Genomic DNA, 21,623 nt, shown 5'->3' with positions numbered 1-21,623 from the left:
ATAGCATATATGAAATGGACCAATTCTCTGAAAGACACAATTTGCCAAAACTAACACAAGAAGAAATTGATAATCTGAATAGTCCTCTCTTTATTTAAGAAATTGAATCAATAACTAATGATCTTTCAAAACAAAAAGCACCAGGCCCAGATGGGTTCACTAGTAAATCCTACCAGATATTCAAGGCAGAAATAATGCCAATTGTCTACTATCTCTTTCAGAGAATATAAATAGAAGGAATGCTTCCTAATTCATTCATGATGCCAACATTACCCTGATACCAAAACCAAAGACAATAAGAAAAATCTACATACATCTCTCATGGCATAGATGAAAAAATCCTCAAAAATTTAGCAAACAAATCCAAAAAGGTATGAAGAGAATTAAACACAACAGCTAAGTGGGATTTACCCCAAGTATGTAAACAGGTTTAATATTTTAAAAATTAATCAACAGGTTATTGATATCAACATTAATCATATCAATAGCATAAGCCTTTGATAAAACCCAACACCCATTTTTAATGAAAACTCTTAGCAAATTTGGAGTAGAGAGGATATTCAACTTGATAAAGAATATATATAATAATCATAAAGTTAACATCACACTTAGTAGCAAGAAACTCAAATCTTTCTGACTAGGATAAGGCAAGGATGTCTCCTCTTTCAGCATCTCCTTTTCAACATCATACTGGAAGTCCTTGCTGATGCAATAAGACAAGAAAAGGGAATAAAAGGTATACTTATTGGGAACAAGAACAAAAGCATCCTCATTCACAGATAATATGATATTTTATGTAGGTAATCTGAAATAATCAACAAAGAAATCTTGAAACTAATAACCAATCATAGCCAAGTTGCAAGATGCAAAGTTAATATACAAAAGTCAAATGCTTTCCTGTATAACAGCAATGAACAAATGGAATTTGAAGTTAAAAGCACAATACCATGTACATTAGCACCCCCCAAATGAAATATTCAGGTGTAAATATAACAAATATACACAAGACCCGGATGAGCAAACTATAAAACTCTGATGAATAAAATTTTAAAAACTAAATATATATAGATATTCCATGCCCATGAATAGGAATACTCAATGTTGTCGAAATATCAGTTCTCACCAACTTGACTATAGATTTGGTGTAATTCCAATCAAAATTATGTCAAGAAAAGGAGAAGACAAGCCACAGACTTACAAAAGAAACATCTGATAAAGGACTTTTATCCAAAATATAAAAAGAATTCTTAAAACTTAACCAGAAGCAAACTATCCAATGTAAAAAAAAAGTGGTCTAAACACCTTAACATATATAGATGGCAAATAAGCATATAAAAAGATGCTTTACTTTATATGTCATTAGAAAAATACATATCAAAACAAGAAGATACGACTACACCCTTATTAGCCAAAGTGTAGAACATAGACAATACCAAATGCTGGTGAAGATGTGGAACAATAGAAATTCTCAGTTATTCCTGGTGGAAATATTAAATAGTAGAAATTCAAAATGGCAATTTAGTGGAAGGCAATTTAGTGGTTTCTTACAAAACTAGACAAACCCTTATTATATGGTTCAGCAAATCCACTCCTTGGTATTTACCCAAAGAAGCTGAAAACTTATATTCACACAAAAATTTGCACATAGATGTTTATAGTAGCTTTATTTATAATTGCCCAAACTTAAAAGCAACCTAGATATCCTCCAATAGATGAATGGATAAATAAACTGTGGTATATCCAGACAATGGACTATTATATAACACTGAAAGGAGATAAACTATCTGATCATGAAAAGACAGGAAGGAAACTTAAAAGCATATTAATAAGTGAAAAAGCCAAACTGAAGTGGCTACATATAGTTTGATTCGAACTATGTTACATTCTGGAAAAGGTAAAACTATGAATATAGTAAAAATAATAGTGGTTACCAGGACCTAGGTTGGAAGGAGGGATAAATGAGTGGAGCATAGAGGATTTTTAGGGCAGTAGAAATATTCTGAATGATACTACTGTGGTGGATACCTTTGTCCAAATTTGCAGAATGTACAACATAAAGAGTGAAACTTAGTGTAAACCGTGGACTTGGGTGTTGATGTTGTATCAATATAGGTTCATCAGTTGTAACAAATGGAGCACTCTGGTGGGGAATGTTGATAACAGGGGAGGCCATGTGTGTGTAGACGCAGGAAGTATATAGGAAACCGTACCTTCCTCTCAATTTTGCTGTGTACTTAAAACTGTCTTTAAAAAGATTAGTCTTTTATTAAAAGAAAAAAACAGTGAGAGCTAACTCAGCTGCAAACTTTCTAATGCTGCTCCCTTAGTGGTAAGTAACTGGAAATTCTATCATTACACTAAAAACGTAAAACCTAGCGGAGCAGCAGCTGCCACCTCAGCATGTTCTGACTCACCCACACAGGCAGCACAACCAAGAGCCATATTCAAGAGTCATATTCACAGTGGTCTTGGGAGACATTTTAGCCCTAAGTAAGCACAATATGTAAGGAGGGAAAGAACTCTGAATGTTGATGAACAAACCTGGGCCTCTCTCTCATGGAACTGCAATGAGCATGCTCAGCAAAGATGGAACAGATGCTAAGAACTTAGAGCTAGACCACAGTTGGCTTGGCCAACATCAGAGCAGAAGGGGAGGTCGGACCCTGACCTGGCATGAGACGGGAGATTTGGCTGTGGGACAGAAGGGCATATTCTGCACTGGAGCAAAGTCTCACAGTCACAAAACCCTGGTTTTGTGAGAGGTGGAGGCTTAGATAAGCAGGAGAGGGAAAGGCGCCAGCAGGAGATGGTAAGGTAAGGGAACAAGGTCTCAGACAGGAAAGCAGGCAGTGGCTTGGAGAAGGCCTGGGAAGGGCTTTTAGTGTCTGAAACCAGGGTTGACCATGAGAGTTCTCTTCTAATGCCATTAGCTCCCATTAATAAGTTACATCAACTTACCTGCATTTTCCATCCTAAGGGTGCAGCAAAACCACTGCCTCTTGGCACCACACTCATGGTGCTGATCTGTTTCTGCATGATTTTTCTAGGAAAGGTAGAGTGTCATGATGGGTTGAAGCTGCCCTGGGACAAACATCAGGTGCTCAACTTGCTGGTGGCCAGAGAGTTGCCTGCGGTCACACATCAGAGACAAATTAATACTGGCACCAATCTTACATTTATTTGAGAGACAGGGTAACCATTTACAAGCTCCCAAGTGCTTTCATATCCCCTCTGCCTGAATCCTTGGATCACATCTGGTGTTGCTCAGGCACATCTGGAAGGCCAGGCGTGGGTGGACCACATCTGTAAGAGTGGGGGTAGAGAGACACATCTGCGCTATCCCCTCCCCACCTCCCTATCACTTTCTTCAGAAAGCTAGGGGCAGGGTGTCAGGACAGCTGGCTTTAAGCCGTGTTCCCCACCACCGATAAACCATGAGTTCAAAGGCAAAGTCACACAGCTTCTCTGGGTATGACTTCTCAGCAGGTGATTTCTAAAGTTCCTTCCAGCTCCAGGGTACTATGATACTGTGACAACCGGGAGAGGCAGTCACCCTGGACACCCTGCTCTTCAAAGAATTTCATAATTCCCACCACCAGCTTCACAGGTGGTACATGTCTCTAGATACCTCACTTAGTGTTTTTGCCACAGTATCACACACACACGTGTGTGTGAGCACGTATGTGGGTTAACATTGACCTGCTTGGCTCTGGCTCAAATAACCAGATACAGATGAAGGAATCCATGCTTTCAGCTAAGCTGTTCTAATTACTTGGACAGTCGGTGGCTAAATGAGATTTCACAAATTGACAGCCTGCAGACAGGATTTGTCCTGAAGGCCTGTTTTATGTAGCTGCCTGCGTGTTTCAGAAGAAAAAAAAAAATTTACATGTTGTTATGTTTTAAATTCAGGGTATTTTACATAAAAAATGAAATGTTCAGATTCACTTAAAAAGCCAAAAGTTCTGGCTTCATGACATTAAGTGGCTGAAACAAGTTCATCATTATATTGTTTTTTCAGCTCACGTTTTCCAACCCTGGCACTGTTGAGATTTGGGGCTGCAGAACTCTTGCTGTGGGGGTCTGTCCTATGGAGTTTAGCTATCCAGTCCTGTGCCCACCAGGGGCCCATAGTGGTAGAACATTTGCTTCTGTGTGACAACCAGTGGTGATATTGCCAATGTTCCCCGGGGGGCCACATTGCCTCTGGTTGGGAACCGTGACTGTCAGTGTTTGAGCAGGGATCCCTGGACAACATAACTTTAAGTGTCCCAAAAGGTGTTGTGCTACCCTCTCCTTTTACAGAGGAGGGAGCTGAAACGCATCTCTTAGGTGGAGTAACTAGCTCAAAGTGACATGACCAGGATGGCCAGGGGCAAAGCTAGGGCAGGAACCCAAGACTTCTGAATCCTTGTGCAATGCACTTCTCATCTCAACTTGTTGCCTCCCAGGCTCCCACATGCCTGCCAGCGCCTACAGCTTTAGTTACTGACCTAAAAACTCCTGACGGCTCCTTCCCGCCCTCCCCCATGGACACTGATCCCTGCTCAGGTCTCCCTGATGAACAAGGAGTAGCCCTTCACTCATGGGAGCATCCTCCCAGGGAAGGCTGCCTGCCCTGTCTCACTCAATGGGAAGGGCTCTTTCATAAACATTGACCTTGTTCTCTGCTCTTTCAGCAAGGATGGTCCTCATTCCCAGCCGATTGAGATCACCAGCCTCTTCTGTGCTCTTGAAGCAATATTTCTTCTAAAGCCATTTACACGATGTGCAGCCAGGCCCAAATGTTTATTTGAATTCGTTGGTCACTCTGCAAACTCCTCAGGAATGTGGTCAACCTACAACAGTCAGATGACGTTTATACACTTAGAACTTGTTTCACCATTACAGGTCTTGTCCTTTTGATAAAAATGTTTTTAAGGACAATTTCATGATTTATCATAAGAGATATTTTCTTTTCAGAATAAGAGATTGCTCTGATGTCAGGAAGTATATGATGAGGCTTGTTGGGTCAGGAGACCCCAATACTTAGGTTTTACTTTTGACTCTATCAGTTGGTATGGGCTGGGCAGGTACATAGCCTTCTCAACTATAAAATGCTGTGTGTGAGTGGTCATGAGATCTTTTGAAGCTCTTATGTGGAATTACTTATATTCTTGTTTCATCTGTTAGTCAAAGAGTCCATGTGAGATTTCTCTCCTATCAAGTCTTGTTCTAATTGATTTATTGTATTTTTGACAGAGAAAGCCCCAAAGACACCTGTTGTAAAATGTAATTCTTTAACAAACCTAGAGTGCCATGGGCTTCCTGGGTGACACTAATGGTAAAGAACTTGATGCTAATGCAGGAGACATAAGAAACGTGGGTTTGATCCCTGGGTCAGGAAGGTCCACTGGAGAAGGGCATGGCAACCCACTCTAGTAATAGTTCTTCCTTCAGTTTTTGACTATATCCTCCTTGGACATCCCACTGAACTGAGGGTCATTTGAGCATGGAGTGATGCACGAGTCACTCTCTCCCCCTTCTCATCACCCTCAATCCTCTTGCCCAGTGTAGTAGGACTTGTCGTATGTTCTTCTATATTGTGATTTGGAGTTTATGGAGGACGACCATGTGATCACTCACCACCACATGTGTATTTTTATCATCTGAGTTTCTATTCTGGCTACATCCCTCTCTGGTATAGTTTCCTGACATCTGTGCTTCTGATCATCTCATCCCTTTTCTTTTCTTGGAACTCAGGGAAGAAAGAATCTCTGCATGAAAGGTAATGATCATAGCAGAGAGTGTGTATAAGCATTGTTGGTAACATTCCTTTTTGTCATATTTTGGATCAACCTGATCATGAGTGTGTCTGGACAAGTGGAGATGGAGGAGAAGAGCCACAGGAACTGAGATGCAGGAACTAACAAGACAAATCATGCATTAAGGGTGGGCTGCAATTTGGATTCACTCAAGACACACCTGATTCTGAACCTAGCTCTAACTGTAAAACTGGCTAGATAACCTGATCAGGATTGGATAATAACCTGATAACCTGATCAGGATTGGTTGAGGAACTGGGCAAGGCTGGGCCCATAGTTAAAGCCTTCCCTACAGAAAACTGAGCAGGGCCAGTAATCCAGTGCAGCACAAGTCATTTTATCTCCAAAGCTCAGCCGTGCTTCGTTTGACCCACATTGTGTGCCTCTGTGTGGAGGTACATATACCTTATCTCTCTTTACTAAGAATGAAATCAAGTTGATAAAAGTTTTTACTTAAAACTTAAAATAGTTTAGAAGAACTATACAAAAAAGATCTTCATAACCCAGATAACCGCAATGGTGTGATCACTCACCTAGAGCCAGACATCCTGGAATGCAAAGCCAAGTGGGCCTTAGGAAGCATCACTACGAACAAAGCTAGTGGAGGTGATGAAATCCCAGTTGAGCTATTTCAAACCGTAAAAGATGATGCTGTGAAAGTGCTGCATTCAGTATGCCAGCAAAATTGGAAAACTCAGCAGTGGCCACAGGACTGGAAAATGTCAGTTTACATTCTAATCCCAAAGAAAGGCGATGGCCAAAGAACGTTCAAATTACCACACAATTGCACTCATCTCACACGCTAGCAAAGTAATGCTCAAAATTCTCCAAGTGAGGCTTCAACAATATGTGAACCATGAACTTCCAGATGTTCAAGCTGGATTTAGAAAGGGCAGAGGAACCAGAGATCAAATTGCCAACAGCTGCTGGATCACTTGAAAAGCAAGAGAGTTCCAGAAAAACATCTATTTCTGTTTCATTGACTATACCAAAGCCTTTGACTGTGTGGGTCACAACAAACTGTGGGAAATCCTTCAAGAGATGGGAATACCAGACCACCTTACCTGCTTTCTGAGAAATCTGTATGCAGGTCAAGAAGCAACAGTTAGAAATGGACATGGAACTACAGGTTGGTTCCAAATTGGGAGAGGATATGTCAAGGCTGCATATTGTCACCCTACTTATTTAAATTATATGCAGAGTACATCATGCAAAATGCTGGACTGGATGAAGAACAAGCTGGAGTCAAAGTTTCTAGGAGGAATGTCAATAACTTCAGATACTCAGATGATACCTCCCTTATGGGAGAAAGGGAAGAAGAACTAAAGAGCCCCTTGATGAAAGTGAAAGAGGAGAATGAAAAAGTTGGCTTAAAACTCAACACTCAGAAAACTAAGATCATGGCATCTGGCCCCATCACTTCATGGCAAATAGATGGGGAAACAGTGACTTTACTTTTTCAGGCTCCAAAATCACTGCATGTGGTGACTGCAGCCATGAAATTAAAAGACACTTGCTCCTTGGAAGGAAAGTTATGACCAACCTAGACAGTATATTAAAAAGCAGAGACATTGCTTTCCCAACAAAGGTCCATCTAGTCAAAGCTATGGTTTTTCCAGTAGTCATGTATGGATGTGAGAGTTGGACTATAAAGAAAGCTGAGCACCGAAGAATTGATGTTTTTGAATTGTGGAGTTGGAGAAAACTCTTGAGAGTCCCTTGGACTGCAAGGAGATCCAACTAGTCAATCTTAAAGGAAATCAGTCCTGAATATTCATTGGAAGGACTGATTTTGAAGCTGAAACGTCAATACTTTGGCCACCTGATGCAAAGAACTGACTCATTGGAAAAGACCCTGATGCTGGGAAAGATTAAAGGCAAGAGGAGAAGGGGATGACAGAGGATGAGATGGTTGGATGGCATCACTGACTTGATGGACTTGAGTTTGAGCAGGCTCCGGGAGTTGGTGATGGACAGGGAAGTCTGGCATGCTGCAGTCCATGGGTTCGCAAAGAGTTGGACATGACTGAGAGACTGAACTGAACTGAACTGACTTGAAATTTTTACCTAACAGTGACTTTGTATCAAACGTTTTACCTATAGTTTTTTAGTAGAAGTCACAAGAAATGCTTAGAATAATTGCTAACTGCCCTTGAGTTGTCCCTTTCTTCCTTACTAAAAAAGCCCTAAAGTTTAGCTGGGCACATGGCACCCCAGCTAAAGACTCCATCTTCTAGCATGTTTTACAGACTGATGTGGCCTCGTGACTGACAGTGGCATGTGAGCAGAAGAGGTGTAAATGACTCGCACCCTTGAAAAGGGAAGGATTATGCCTCACTTCCCCCTCTCCTCTCCCACTGACTGTAGCATGAACGTGAAAGCAAGAGATGGGAACAGACAATTTAGTCCTGAGATGAAAGTTGAGTGCTAAAGATGCAAAACAGGATCAGAGGAGACTGGTCCTGAAACAGTGGTGCTCCTCTCTCAGTCTGGACAGGTTACGGTCAAACAGTATCGTGAGAGGGAAACTCCTGCCTCCTTTGAGCCACGATTATTATAACTTTTGTTACAATAGCCAGATCTGTTTTCTAACTAATGCTTGCATTCATTTTTATATCCTTTGTGCAAATAATCATCTGAGCCTCAGAGACAAATAACTTCCCTAAAATCACTTATAGAACAGTCCCTCCAAGCAACTCAAATGTGATGCTTTCTCTTAGATGTCATCTCTGATATGGAAATGCCAAAGTAATTATACAGCTCTCTCCCCACATCAAAAGGAATATCATAGTCTGAAGCAAGGATGTGTTCTGGAACATCTCCCTGGGTGAGTGGGCAGCAGTGCTCTCTGTTAACCTCTATCCTGGGACTCCAATCACATCAGAGGATGAGCTAGTTTGGCAATGAAGAGAATCCATATGATACATACATCATAATCCTGATCATCTCTACTTTGTACCAATATCATTACTAACACTTTACATTTAAGTGCTTTGGTTTGGAATTTTATATAGTTAAAATGAAATTGTTTAGTGCCAAAATAGAGAATTCATTCCAAGATATTTTATTTGTTCACTTGTTAAAAATTTTAACATTGCATGTTAGTGAGATGTAGGTTATGCGACCTCTCATGGCATCTCTAATATATTTCCTTCCAGGGGGCCTCAGAGGCTACTCATGAGATGCTAAAAGAGTAGCACTCCCTTGGTTATCTATGATCAGCTTTCTTGCAGCTTCATGGTGATCTTAGTGCTTCTAATGCCACTGGGAAATTTCTGGACTTGGTCTAAGTCCAGAGCTGCAGGACAGCTCAGTTATATCTTTGAGCCATAATTGAATGTCAGTCATTCCTGAAGCTATTTCCAAGTTAGGCAGGATCATATAAGTAGACAAACTGACAGTCAGAAAGAGAAATTTCTTTCCTTCTGCATATGCAAGCACTGGTTAACCATAGAGTACAACAAAAGTCAGGTATTGTGTTGACTGTATTACTGGGAAAACCCTTGCATCGACACTGTGTTTAGAAACTTATGCTTTTACGTTTGCCATTTCTGAGCACTGAAGAACTGATGCTTTTGAACTGTGGTGGTGGAGAAGACTCTTGAGAGTCCCTTGGACAGCAAGATCAAACCAGTCAATCCTAAAGGAAATCAACCCTGAATATTCATTGGAAAGACTGATGGTGAAGCTGAAGCTCCAATATTTTGGCCACCTGATGGGAAGAAGTGACTCATTGGAAAAGATCCTGATGCTGGAAAAGATTGAAGGCAGAAGGATAAGGGGATGACAGAGGATGAGATGGTTGGATGGCATCACCGACTTGATAGACATGAGTTTGAGCAAGCTCCGGGAGTTGGTGATGGACAGGGAAGCCTGGCATGCTGCAGTCCATGGGGTCTCAAAGAGTCAGACATGACTGAGCGACTGAACTGAACAAAGTCTCATTAAATATTTCTCACTCCTCTCAGTGTTGTTTATAAATTATCAAGTGCCACTTACTAGAGCAACTGAGCTCTCATTCACCAGACCTTTTGAAGTTTATTGAAGATCTCTATCTAGAGATCTCAACCATTTTATACAACTTCCTTTATCAATAGTAAGTGAAATATAGATCTTACATTTCTTTTCCTTCAACAATTCTTCAATGCTCAGAGAAATATATTCTTATGGTAACATATTTGTGGTTGAGGAGCAGTGATAGTAAGGGGGAATAAAGATGATTTTCAACTGATTAAAAGGTAAGGCTTATTGTCTGTCTTGTCAGGACTGTGAGTGGTCACACAGCCTGGAAGCAAGACAGGATACATTTATTCAACTACAAATATTCTTTTTTTAAAAATTGAAGTGTAGTTGATTTATAGTATTAGTTTCAGGAGTATAACATAGTGACAATATTTTTTAGATTATACTCCACTTAAAGTTATGACAAAATAATAGCTATGTTTTTCTGTGATGTACAATTTATCCTCATAACCTATTTATTTTGTACACAGTAGTTTGTATTTCTTAATCTTTTGCCCTTACTTTGCCCCTCCCCCCTTCCCCCTTCCCCCTCCCCACTGGTAATCACTAGCTTGTTCTCCATATCTGTGAGTCTGTTTTTCTGTTTTGTTATATACATTCATTTCTCTTATTTTTAGATTTCACATGTACATGACAACAAAATATTTGTCTTTCTTTGTCTGGCTTATTTCACTAAGTGTAATACTCTCCACACTACTCAAAGCAATCTACAGATTTTAATGCTGCTGCTGCTGCTGCTAAGTCGCTTCAGTCGTGTCCGACTCTGTGCAACCCCATAGACGGCAGCCCACCAGGCTCCCCTGTCCCTGGGATTCTCCAGGCAAGAATACTGGAGTGGGTTGCCATTTCCTTCTCCAGTGCATGAAAGGGAAAAGTGAAAGTGAAGTCGCTCAGTCATGTCCGACTCTTAGCGACCCCATGGACTGTAGCCTACCAGGCTCCTCCGTCCATGGGATTTTCCAAGCAAGAGTACTGGAGTGGGGTGCCATTGCCTTCTCCGACAGATTTTAATGCAATCCCTATCAAAATACCCATGACAGTTTTCGGAGGACTAGAGAAAATAACATTAAAATTTCTATGGAACCAGAATAGACCCTGAATTGTCAAAGCAATCTTGAAAAAAAAGAACAAAACCAGAGGTGTCATGCTCCCTGACTGAAGACTATACTACAAAGATACAGTAATCAAAGCAGCATAGTACTAGCACAAAAACAAACACATAAATCAGTAAAACAGAATAGGGAGCTCAGAAATAAACCCACACACTTATGGCCAATTAATCTATGACAAAGAAGGCAAGATTATACAATGGAGAAGAGATAGTCTCTTCAATAAGTGGTGCTGGGAAAGTCAGCCAGCTGCATGTAAAAGAATGAAGTTAGAACATGTCCGTAATCATATGGGGCTTCCCTGATAGCTCAGTTGGTAAAGAATCCGCCTGCAATGCAGGAGACCTGGGTCAGGATTAGATTCCTGGGTTGGGAAGATCTGCTGGAGAAGGGATAGGCTACTCAATCCAGTATTTTTGGGCTTCCCTCGTGGCTCAGCTGGTAAAGAATCCACCTGCAATGTGGGAGACCTGGGTTCGATCCCTGGGTTGGGAAGATCCCCTGGAGAAGGAAAAAGCTACCCACTCCAGTATTCTGGCCCAGAGAATTCCATGGACTGTATAATCCACGGGGTTGCAAAGAGTCGGACGTAACTGAGTGACTTTCATTTTCATCATATTAAAAAAAGAGAAAGCTCCAAATGGATTAAAGACTGAATTGTAAGACCTAAAACCATAAAACTCCTAGAAGAGAACATAGGTAGAGCACTCTTTGACATAAATACTAGCAATACTTTTTTGGACCTATCTCTGCTGCTAAGTCACTTCAGTCGTGTCCGACTCTGTGTGACCCCATAGACGGCAGCCCACCAGGCTCCTCTGTCCCTGGAATTCTCCAGGCAAGAACACTGGAGTGGGACCTATCTCTAGGGCAAAGAAAATACAAACATTCTTGAAAGATTTCCATGTTCCTCTGCCTTGGATTAAAACTTTGATAAGAATCTACCTGTAGCTCATGAGGCTTATAGTCTACGGGGTAGCTAAGTAACAAGTGATTTTAAAACCTTGGACTTGGGGATGTCAAGAGGATGATTACAAAGTGCCAGAGAAACAGGTAATAGTGACATCCAACTCAGGCTTACAGAATCAAGGGTGGCTTTCTGGAAGAGAGGATGATGTTTAGGTGAGACTTGAATAGAAGCGGCCCATGTGAAAAGACAGAGAATAGTATCACAGGGCTCCAGAGATGAGGCAGAGTAATTTTGGAAACAGTGAGTAGTTCCAGAAATCTGGAGCATGGAGCATGGAGATGGAATGGCTGACTAATGACAAAAGCAGGGACCAGCTTCAACATCCAAGGGAGCTGACACATCAAGTAGGTAGGGATCAGAGGTCAAAACAAACAGGCATCCAACCAGGCGGAGGAAGTTTCATCCATACCATTTTAGGGTGGGGTTGCTGAGGGGATTGTTAAAAGAAAACCTAGAGGGATTTACTTGATATGAATATTTTATTAAGTGAACAAATTGTTCATGATCTGGGTACTTCAAACCCCAAACTTGTTTGAAGATGCAGATTCATGACATTACAAGATGCTTATAATGTGAAAATGAGGAAGATGTTTCCCATCACAGTGATGGGTTATTTCTGTGGTGGTTTCCAGATGGCAGAAAATTGGTTACAAGTGATTATCTTACACCATTTAAGGAAGATGAATTACATTTCTTTTGTGATTATCTGCGGCATTTATAAGAAATAACCTAAGTTAAGCTGTTCTTATTTTCATAAAACAAGCTAGATTTAATTTTGCTTACATAACTTAAGTGTTTTTGTTGATTTGGGAGATTTTCAAGCCTTTTCTCCATTTTATTTTATTTTAAGAAAAGGAAATAAAAATTTGGGATGTCTACTATATGTCAGATGTGGTATATTAACTAGTCAAATTCTCACACAAATCCTTTAGAAGATATAATTATCAACATTTCAGAGCTAAGGAACATGGTCTAGAAAAGGTGTCACAAAATTGATGAGGAATACATCCGGGTTTTAAAGTGATTTCATTCTGAAGGCTGTGTTCTTTCTGTCAATAGCAATGACTTCAGAGCAAGGGGTCAGCCAAGACAGGGCAGGCTGTAATGAATTGGATAGAAGTAATTTTAGGGAGTCAAACCTGAGCTTTATGCAATCACATGGGGACAGGGTAACATCTGGCACAAGACTTTTAGGGAGAAGGCTCTTTTTGGAAAAACATATTGATAAACTGACCTGGGTGTGGGACAGGAGGTCCCAAGGGCAAGGTCTAGAAGAAGAACAAAAGCAACATCAAGTTTCTCTACAGAGGAAGTTAACTGGAATCTGAGATATAAGCAAAATGTTAGACAGAAAAGAGGAAGAGTTAAGAGAAGGGACCAAGCGTAGTGGGAGGTGGAAGTTACAGATAAAGGTGACCAGGGAACAAGGTCCCTGGTGATGAGCTTGCTGAAAAGTTTAGAATCCCAAGAATATCATTTAATCATAAGTTGGTTGCTGCTCTATAAACCTGAACAGTTGCCCCTATTCTCCTATAACAGTGTGGTGCACACACATATACAACTTTGTGTTTAAGATGAAACAGGAAATGTCAAAACAGGAACAAGGAGGCTGCTTGGTGAGGAGGCACAGGGATAATAGAAGGGAGACCAGGCATAGACAAGCAAGGAGCCATACATGGAGTTGTCTGGCTTTAGCCAGGACAATTGTAAACAACCTTCTGCCCACATGCCAAAGATTAATAGAGTTTGAAAGAGTTGCTAAATGGCTTACCTCATAAGGCATGAGAATTCAAAACAATTTCATTTAAATGTAAAAGGGCAAGTTGACTTTAGCTGACATCTGGTTTATGAAAGGAAGATACTTCTAAAAGAGATACTCAGGATTAAGTGGGTGACCTCAAGCGGCAGTTCATTTTCCACCCTTGGAAGTGTTTAGGGAAAGGTAATACACACCCTGAGTATGGCAATAGTAGGGCAGGTGTTAGATGAGTATAGACTATAGAACCTTTTGAACTCCCTCCCAACCTTGGAGTCCAAACTCTAAGTCTAGAAAAGCAACTTTCAAGGCTTTTAAACAAATCAAGTGTCCAAGAAAACAGGGCTCAAATTGGGAATGCATGGTGTCAGTGACAAAGCTTAGAGCAAAGGATTGAAAAGTCCAACCAACTCTCTTTGTTTATGGCTCAGCCAGAAAAATCCCACCAGATGCTTCTTCAATCCTAGACTGTTTCCAAGGACAAAGTACATGTCAGTTGCTAAAAGATATCTAAAATGATTATATTAAAAACAAACAAATAAAGTTTTTTGAATTATCTTTCAAAACATGCCTAGATGAGTATATATATGCAAGTCAGAGAAAAACACCTAAGTATAATATCCAGCCAACGCTCAAATTTTACATGTAGCTAGGGATGAAGACCTGGGCTACATGAAATTCGTAGATGAACATACATTTACAAAAAGCAGACTTTATTGGTTTGAATTTCAGCGTGTAAGGTTTTTCTCCACCCACTCATGCTAGAGCAACAGTGAATAGTCAGGAGTCACGAAGGAGGAAGAAGAGAGGCAAATGACTTGTCAACTACAGACCAGATCATCAGCCCTGGAAAGCTGAATGTAGGCCTCAGATAAGTGCTGATATTTGAATTAAAACTAAAAGTTCCCACATGAAACCAGTCTAGGAAACGCATTCTTGATGATTCTCTTAGACTCTCATGTGTTAGATTCCTCCACTGAGCAAGACTGAACACAGATTTGGGGGCCACACCCACATAGATTAGGCTTGAGAGACCAAGGAGTTTCATTCTTGTCCCAGAGTGTCCTACTTTTGTGGTAACCAGCAGCAAATTGACAAGCTCATCTACTAGTTCCAGAAGACTGAATCACATTTAAGCTGCCACTCGGAAGGAAATGGCAACCCACTCCAGTATTCTTGCCTGGAGAATCCCGTGGACAGAGGAGCCTGGTGGGCTGCTGCCCATAGGGTCGCACAGAGTTGGACACGACTGAAGCGACTTAGCATAGCATGCAGCTTCAGAAATGTTTTTCTTCCAAGAAACTATTTTTGAATTAGTGAAAAATGTTAGAATTTGTGATCACCTATCCTTTCATTTAAAAGCATTTTTGAGTTCCTCTCAAAATCTAGGTATTGTACTAGATTTTTCATGTACAAAGAGGAAGGCATTGTTGAAATTGCCTAGAGTCTAGTGAATAAGATATTCATGTGAACATGATCAAAACCCAGTGAACCCACCTCTCAAGTCAAGCCTGCCCCAAGTGCCCAGTGTGTCCTGAGCATTGGGAGAGTCCTCACAGCCCAGGAGCAGCCTGGGCTGAGCAGCTGATATGGGAGTGGGGATTATCAGATGAGAAGCAGGTGAATGGCATTGCAGGATGAGGAACTAGTACCAAACATACCAAAAAGGGGAAGACCATAACAGTGTATAAGGAGAGTCAGTGGTGCCATGATCAAAGTAAGAGGTTGTACTTCCTGACTGCACAAGAGTTTTCCTGGAAAATGAAAAAATGCTTAGCAATGCTTATTAGCTTTCTTACATTTGAAGTTCAACAAGTCTAAAGATACTAATTCAGAGCAAAAGGAAATAAAAACTTTTCACTCTTTCTTTGTGATGCCTCAACACATGTGCCCAGGGACTTAGGGATTATGTCTCTAGAGTAGTCAGGGATGCTTCATGGGTGTGTGACCTGCAGTCCACAGGACCCCATGTTCAGACTTTCACACTTGAACAAAAGCTCTGTTGTTCCTGCCTTGAAAGTCTTTAATGCTTTTTGTTCAAAGTGTCCTGCATTTTCATATTTCACTGGGGCCTGGAAATTATGTAGCTGATACTGAGAATAGGACATTTTTACAGGATTTGAAACAGTACAGTTTTGTTGTATATAAAGTAGAAGGAAGAAGAAGTGGCTGATGAAGTTGAACAGGTAGGTAATGGTATATAAAAGGCCTGGGAGGAAAAAAGGACACGATGGTAAAGTAGAAGTGCTTAAGCTCATATCCTTTTATGAAGACACCAAAATCACAACTAACTGCTAAACAACCATTGATGAAAAAGACTGGGACCTACTAAATATGTTATCCTACATCCAAAGACAAAAAAGAAGCCACAGTGAGATGGTAGGAGGGGTGCTTTCACAATATAATCAAATCTCATAACCACTGGGTGGGTGACCCACAAACTGGAAAATAATTCTATCGCAGATGTTCTCCCACAGGAGTGAGAGTTCTGATCCCCATATCAGGCTCCCCAGCCTGGAGCTCTGGCATCAGGAAGAGGAGCCCCCAGAGCATTTGGTATTGGGGGCCAGTGGGGCTTGAGTGCAGGAGGTCTGCAAGGCTGGGGGAAACAGTGACTCCACTCTTGGAGGGCTCACCCAAGGTTTCATGTGCACTGGAGCCCAGGGCAGAGCAGTGACTTCGTAGGAGCCTGGGCCAGACCCACCTGCAGATCTTGGCGTGTCTCCTGGGAGGCAAGGATTGGCTGTGGCTGGCTGTGGGGACAAGGACATGAGTGGCAGAAGTCCTCAGGGATATTTATCATTTTGAACTCTCTTAGAGGCCACCATTTTGGCACTGAGTCCTGGCCCAACTCAACAGCCTGCAGGCTCCAATGCTGGGACATGTCAGACCAAACAACCCACAGGGCAGGAACACAGCCTCACTTATCAACAGACAGACTGCCTAAAGTCATCCTGAGCTCACAGTCACCTCTAGACACACCTCTTGACACAGTCCTGCCCACCATAGGGGTAAGACCCAGCTCCGCTCACCAGTGGGCAGGCACCGGTCCATACACCAGGAAGCCTGCACAACTTCTTGGACCAACCTCACTAACCAGGGGCCAGACCCCAGAAGCAAGAGGAGCTACAATCCTGCAGCCTGTGGAATGGAAACCACCAATGCAAAAATTTATACAAAATGAGGGAGTTTCCCAGGTTGCACTCATGGTAAAGAACCCACCTGCCAATGGCAGAGACATAAGAGACATGGGTTCAATCCCTGGGTAGGGAAGATCCTCTGGAGGAGGGCATGGCAACCCACTGCAGTATTCTTAACTGGAGAATCCCATGGACAGAGGAGCCTGGCAGGCTACAGTCCATAGGGTCTCACAGAGTCGGACATGAATGAAGCGATTTAGCACGCATGCATACAAAATGAGACAGCAGACAAATATGTACTATAGAAAGGAACAAGATAAAAGCCAAGAAGAACAACTAAGTGAAGTGGAGATAGTAAAGAAATTCAGAGTAATGATAATAAAGATCAAAGATCTCAGAAAAAGAATGGCCAAGCATTTAGATTTCTTTTCATTTTGCACAATATCAACCTAACCCACATGTATTTTTTCTTCAAATTGCTTTTAGCCCCTGATACCCAGATTCCTTTATTGCCGTAGTTTTCAAAGTGTGGTTTCCAGGAATGCAGCATCATTGTCATGTGGAGTTTGTTAAAAGCACATTCTCTGCCCCACCTCAGCTGTACTGACTCAGAAATGTTGTATGACATCCCTTATATGTGGAATCTAAGAAGAAATGATACAAATGAACTTATTTACAAAGCAGAAAGAGACTCACGGACTTAGAGAATGAACTTATAGGTTGCCCAGGGGAAGAATGGGGAGAAGGGATAGTTACGCAATTTGGGATTGACTACAGTGCTATATTTAAAATTGATAACCAGCAAGGACATACTGTATAGCACATGGAATTCTGCTCAGTGTTATGTGGCAGACTAAATGGGGCAGCGGGGAGTTTAGGGGAGAATGGATACATGTATATGTGTGGATGAGTCCCTTTACTGTTCACCTAAAACTATTACAATATTGATAATCGACTATACCTCAGTAGAAAATAAAAAATTTAAATTAAAAAATATATGTTATGTATGTCTCTCTAAGGCAGATATAAAAGAAGGTGGAAATGTCTATTTGGTATTATAATGAATAATCAAAAGTGATTTTAATACCAAGAGAAGTTCAGCACTGTTCTAAATATGCTTTTACATGGATGTATGTTCAGTGAATGATCTAGGATATATATGACTACAATACCTTCATAGATGATAACTCCATAATTGTAGAGCTGGTTTAAAAGAACATGTATTTTTGTACCAGTTATGAATCATAGCTGCTGGAGCTAATGGTATTTAGCAAAACAAGATAAAGATGATCCTTCTTTTCCTATGCAAGCATGGTCATTATACACATGAGAAGAATGTTTAATTTGTCCCATCATCTTCCAAATAATCATCTCTGCTGATAAGGCTGTAATTTTTCATTTCTTTGTGCCTACATAGCTCCCAAATAGTGTTGCAGCTATGTGAATACATGTTGAAAAGCCACATTCATTTACATAGTCTGTAGTATTTCTGAAATGCAGTCCGAGTTGTTGCTAAAACTAAAATTTCTCAGATTCTTTCGATTGTCTTCCAGGAGTAATTCAATATACATGGAAGGGCAAAAAAGTAAACACTTTTATGATAATCCAAATTTTTCCAATGGAATTTTAAACAATTTGACAGTTCAGTCTTGTTAAAAAGTGATATAAAATATATGCTTCTTAGCAAACAATTGTCCAGTAAATATTATAATTCTGTCTCATATTCTTGTGCTGGATTGTTTTCTGAGCCTTTCAGTAGAATTCTTTCAAATTAGAGCTCAATGATCTTCTTTATATTTTATCCAAGGTTTGAAATACATGAACCTGTCTGTACTTATTTGAACAATGGCCTCTATTGTGGTGTCTTTTTCTTTAAATCCAAATATTATACTCAGCATTTTAGGAATTCCCTATTCCAAATACAGACAATTAAATTGTGTGTAAGTTACTTGGAGCCTTAGAAAAGGAAATGAAACAAGAGTTCATACTTTGAAATGAGTTCAAAAATGTGTACCATTTGTCAATGCTAGTTCCTTTCAAATAGTCCTCATTATCTTCTGGTTCTGCTGTTAACAGATGAAATAACTGACATAGACTTCTCTAACAAAGATGCTTCCTTCCTAGGAGAAGTCTGGCCTTTCTCAACAATCAGGAATCAAATTCTTGACCTTGAAAATGGAAGAGAGAACAGAATGCTTCCTGATGCCATAGTAAGCTGAATGAAATTTGAAACAGCCCCCAGGATAAATAGGGGGACACATATAGGCATTTGTATTGTTTCTGCCAACTTCTAGGACTAACTTGGAGCTGAGAGCCAGGGAGCCTCTACAGTAAGAGATCACAAATCTGGAACTTGGGAAACCCTGGAGGTAATGCCTGAAGACAGGGCTCAGATGCAAGTTCACATCAGCGTCCTGGCCTTCATTTGGTGTCATGGCTCTGGATTGATACCAGAAAAAAGTTATCAGCATCTTTTTCTGTTCGGTGTTTGTTCACTCCACCATTTTTGCATTGGTCTTATAATCTAGTGTTCCAAGAGTGTGGTTCTGTTCCTCTCTTAGAAACCTTGATATAACAAGGAAAGAAGCAAGTGTTTATGAAACCAATTTACAGGAAGAGATGAAAGAATGCCAGTCTCATTTTGAGATATTTAAATATTAACCAAATGAATCTAATTGGTAGACTTTTAAGCAGTATGGAGAAAGTGTTTGGGAGCAAGGATTTCTTCTTAAAACAAAGAGGATAGGGTCACATTTTTATTTTTTCTTTATTATCATTTTCTCCCTTTTCTCCCTGAACCACCCCACCTCCTTCCACATCTTCTTCTTGTCTGGGGATAAGGGATGCGCATTGCTGCTGCTGTATTCCTCTTCCATCACATCCTTGTCTAGTGTCTGAAGCTCAGACTGTTCTGTCTTAACCTCATCTTTCAGTAACTGGCTGTAACAGGAGAGCAGTTCTTCTTAAATGTCTCAGAGGAACTATAAATTACACGTCTGAAAAATCCACTCCCAACACCCAGTATCTTTTCCTTACCTGGAAAGTGAAAGTTGCTCAGTCGTGTCTGACTATTCCCAACCCCATGGACATATACAGTCCATGGAATTCTCCAGGCCAGACTACTGGAGTGGGTAGCCTTTCCCTTCTCCAGGGGATCTTCCCAACCCAGGGATCAAACCCAGGTCTCCCGCATTGCAGGCAAATTCTTTACCAGCTGAGCCATAAGGGAAGCCCTTACCTGGAAAGACCTCTGATAGTGGCCCTAGTTGGCCAAGTGAAAAATTTGGAGATACTTGATTCTCTAGGAGGTATTTAAAAGTCTTATAAGGGCATGGGAGCTTTTATGGAACACAGATAGTGGGAAGAGGAGATATTTTGGAAGTCAGAGGCTGATTATAGCCTGCAGCATGCAAAGGAAGACAGAAGACAGGGACTGAAGTGTGGGCTTTGTGCAGGCAGGGTCGAGTGTAACTTCTGAAAACCTCAGCGAATGTGGATGCTACAGGGCCAGGGAAGGGCAGTGGAAGGAGGAAAAGGAGCACCAATTCTAATGAGTGGGAGAAGGGAGGATGCACACTACTTCCCTTGAGCAGATAGCTCCTCTAACCCTCCAGACTCAAAGAAAGTTCCCATTTCCTTTCCTCCTCAGTTTCCACCTCACACATGGAATCATTTCAGAGACAGAACAAGGTTGTACCAGACAAACATGAGTCTGGGAAAGCAGCCTGATTCCCACCTAATGTAGAACCCAATCTGACAAGCAATGGACATGTAATCTGAACAAATTCATATTTTCACTCAGTCTCTCAGGACACAGTCAAAGGTGGGACCGAGGTAGGGGAAGGACATTTTTATGCCATAGAAAAATAACAAAACATGAAAATCCATTCTTCCCTACTTTCACTACTTTGCGTAGTTACCACTCTCTAATATTTTTTAAAACTCTCCCCTGCTCTTAACTCCCAACCTCAATTCCCATTCTACTTCCAATATAAATTTTCTAGTTTGTCCAGATTGCCCCCAGCTCTTTACTTACATCAAACTGTATAACATGGTCCAGGTGAATGTGTGAGTCTGCAGAGGGGAGGGAGGCGGGTAAAGAGGGGTCGGGGGAGGGCTTTCCTTGGCTGTAGGAAGAATGAAGAATCAGTAGAGGGAAATGGGCTGATTCCTTTACATTTCTCTCTGCCTAGAATGTTCTTTGCCCAGTCATCTCTCCATGGCTCTTTTAAAAAGAAAAAAGAAAAGCAAAACTTGAAAATAGAGGAAAAGGTGATCAGCGTGCCCTTTCAATGTCCTATGGGTACATTGTCTAATAGGCTCAAGATAGCATTCATTACTTAGGGGATGTACTTGTGTACTTTATTTGACTTATGTAGTCTACTTATGTAGACTGTTTACTATTGATTAAAAGTTCCAGATGTAGCAAAGTTACTAAATTCTTTTTACAAAGTTTTTTTTTTATTTTTTATGAGATACCCAAAAAATTTTTGTTCACTAGGAAAGATAACCCCAAAGAACATAGTTTATTATCCCAGGGACATTTACCAGTTTGGTCTTTCTTAGTTGAACATTCTGTTATTAAATTTTGTTTAAATATCAGGTACTTGAATGCCTTTTGAACCACTTTTTTTTTTTTTTTGGTTGCATCCGTGGCATGAGGGATCTTAGTTCCCTGACCAGGGATCGAACTTTCACCCTCTGCAGTGGAAGCACAGAGTCCTAACCACTGGACTGCTGAGGAAATGCCTGACCCACTCCTAGTATCTTATTGTTTCCTTATTACTTAGTGAATAGAATAAATCTTGACATATTCTCAGT

General features: G+C 40.9%; 1 protein-coding gene across 6 annotated transcripts in view; it reads left to right on the top strand.

The window, feature by feature from the left end:
- CCDC91 (coiled-coil domain containing 91) overlaps positions 1-21,049 on the top strand; it is a 381,232-nt gene extending 360,183 nt beyond the window's left edge. For 5 of the 6 annotated variants that reach the window (XR_014082453.1, XM_081591770.1, XM_081591792.1 and 2 more), the window contains 2 exons: positions 18,927-19,012; positions 19,097-19,276. Coding sequence is in view for 5 of the 6 variants with exons in the window: in XM_081591770.1 (XP_081447896.1) it covers positions 18,927-19,012; position 19,097 (87 nt within the window). In the remaining variant the exon portion in view is untranslated. Of the gene's footprint in view, positions 1-18,926; positions 19,013-19,096 lie in introns of all 6 variants that reach the window. The other variant, XM_081591771.1, reaches the window with a different exon arrangement.
- Positions 21,050-21,623: the final 574 nt, after the last annotated feature.

The sequence above is a fragment of the Giraffa tippelskirchi genome, chromosome 4 (genome assembly GCF_054371585.1).
Source record: "Giraffa tippelskirchi isolate mGirTip1 chromosome 4, T2T-mGirTip1v1.2.pri, whole genome shotgun sequence".
NCBI classification, from domain to species: Eukaryota; Metazoa; Chordata; class Mammalia; order Artiodactyla; family Giraffidae; genus Giraffa; species Giraffa tippelskirchi.
The sequence above is the reverse complement of the archived record's forward strand: the minus strand, read 5'-3'. Positions and strand labels throughout refer to the sequence as shown.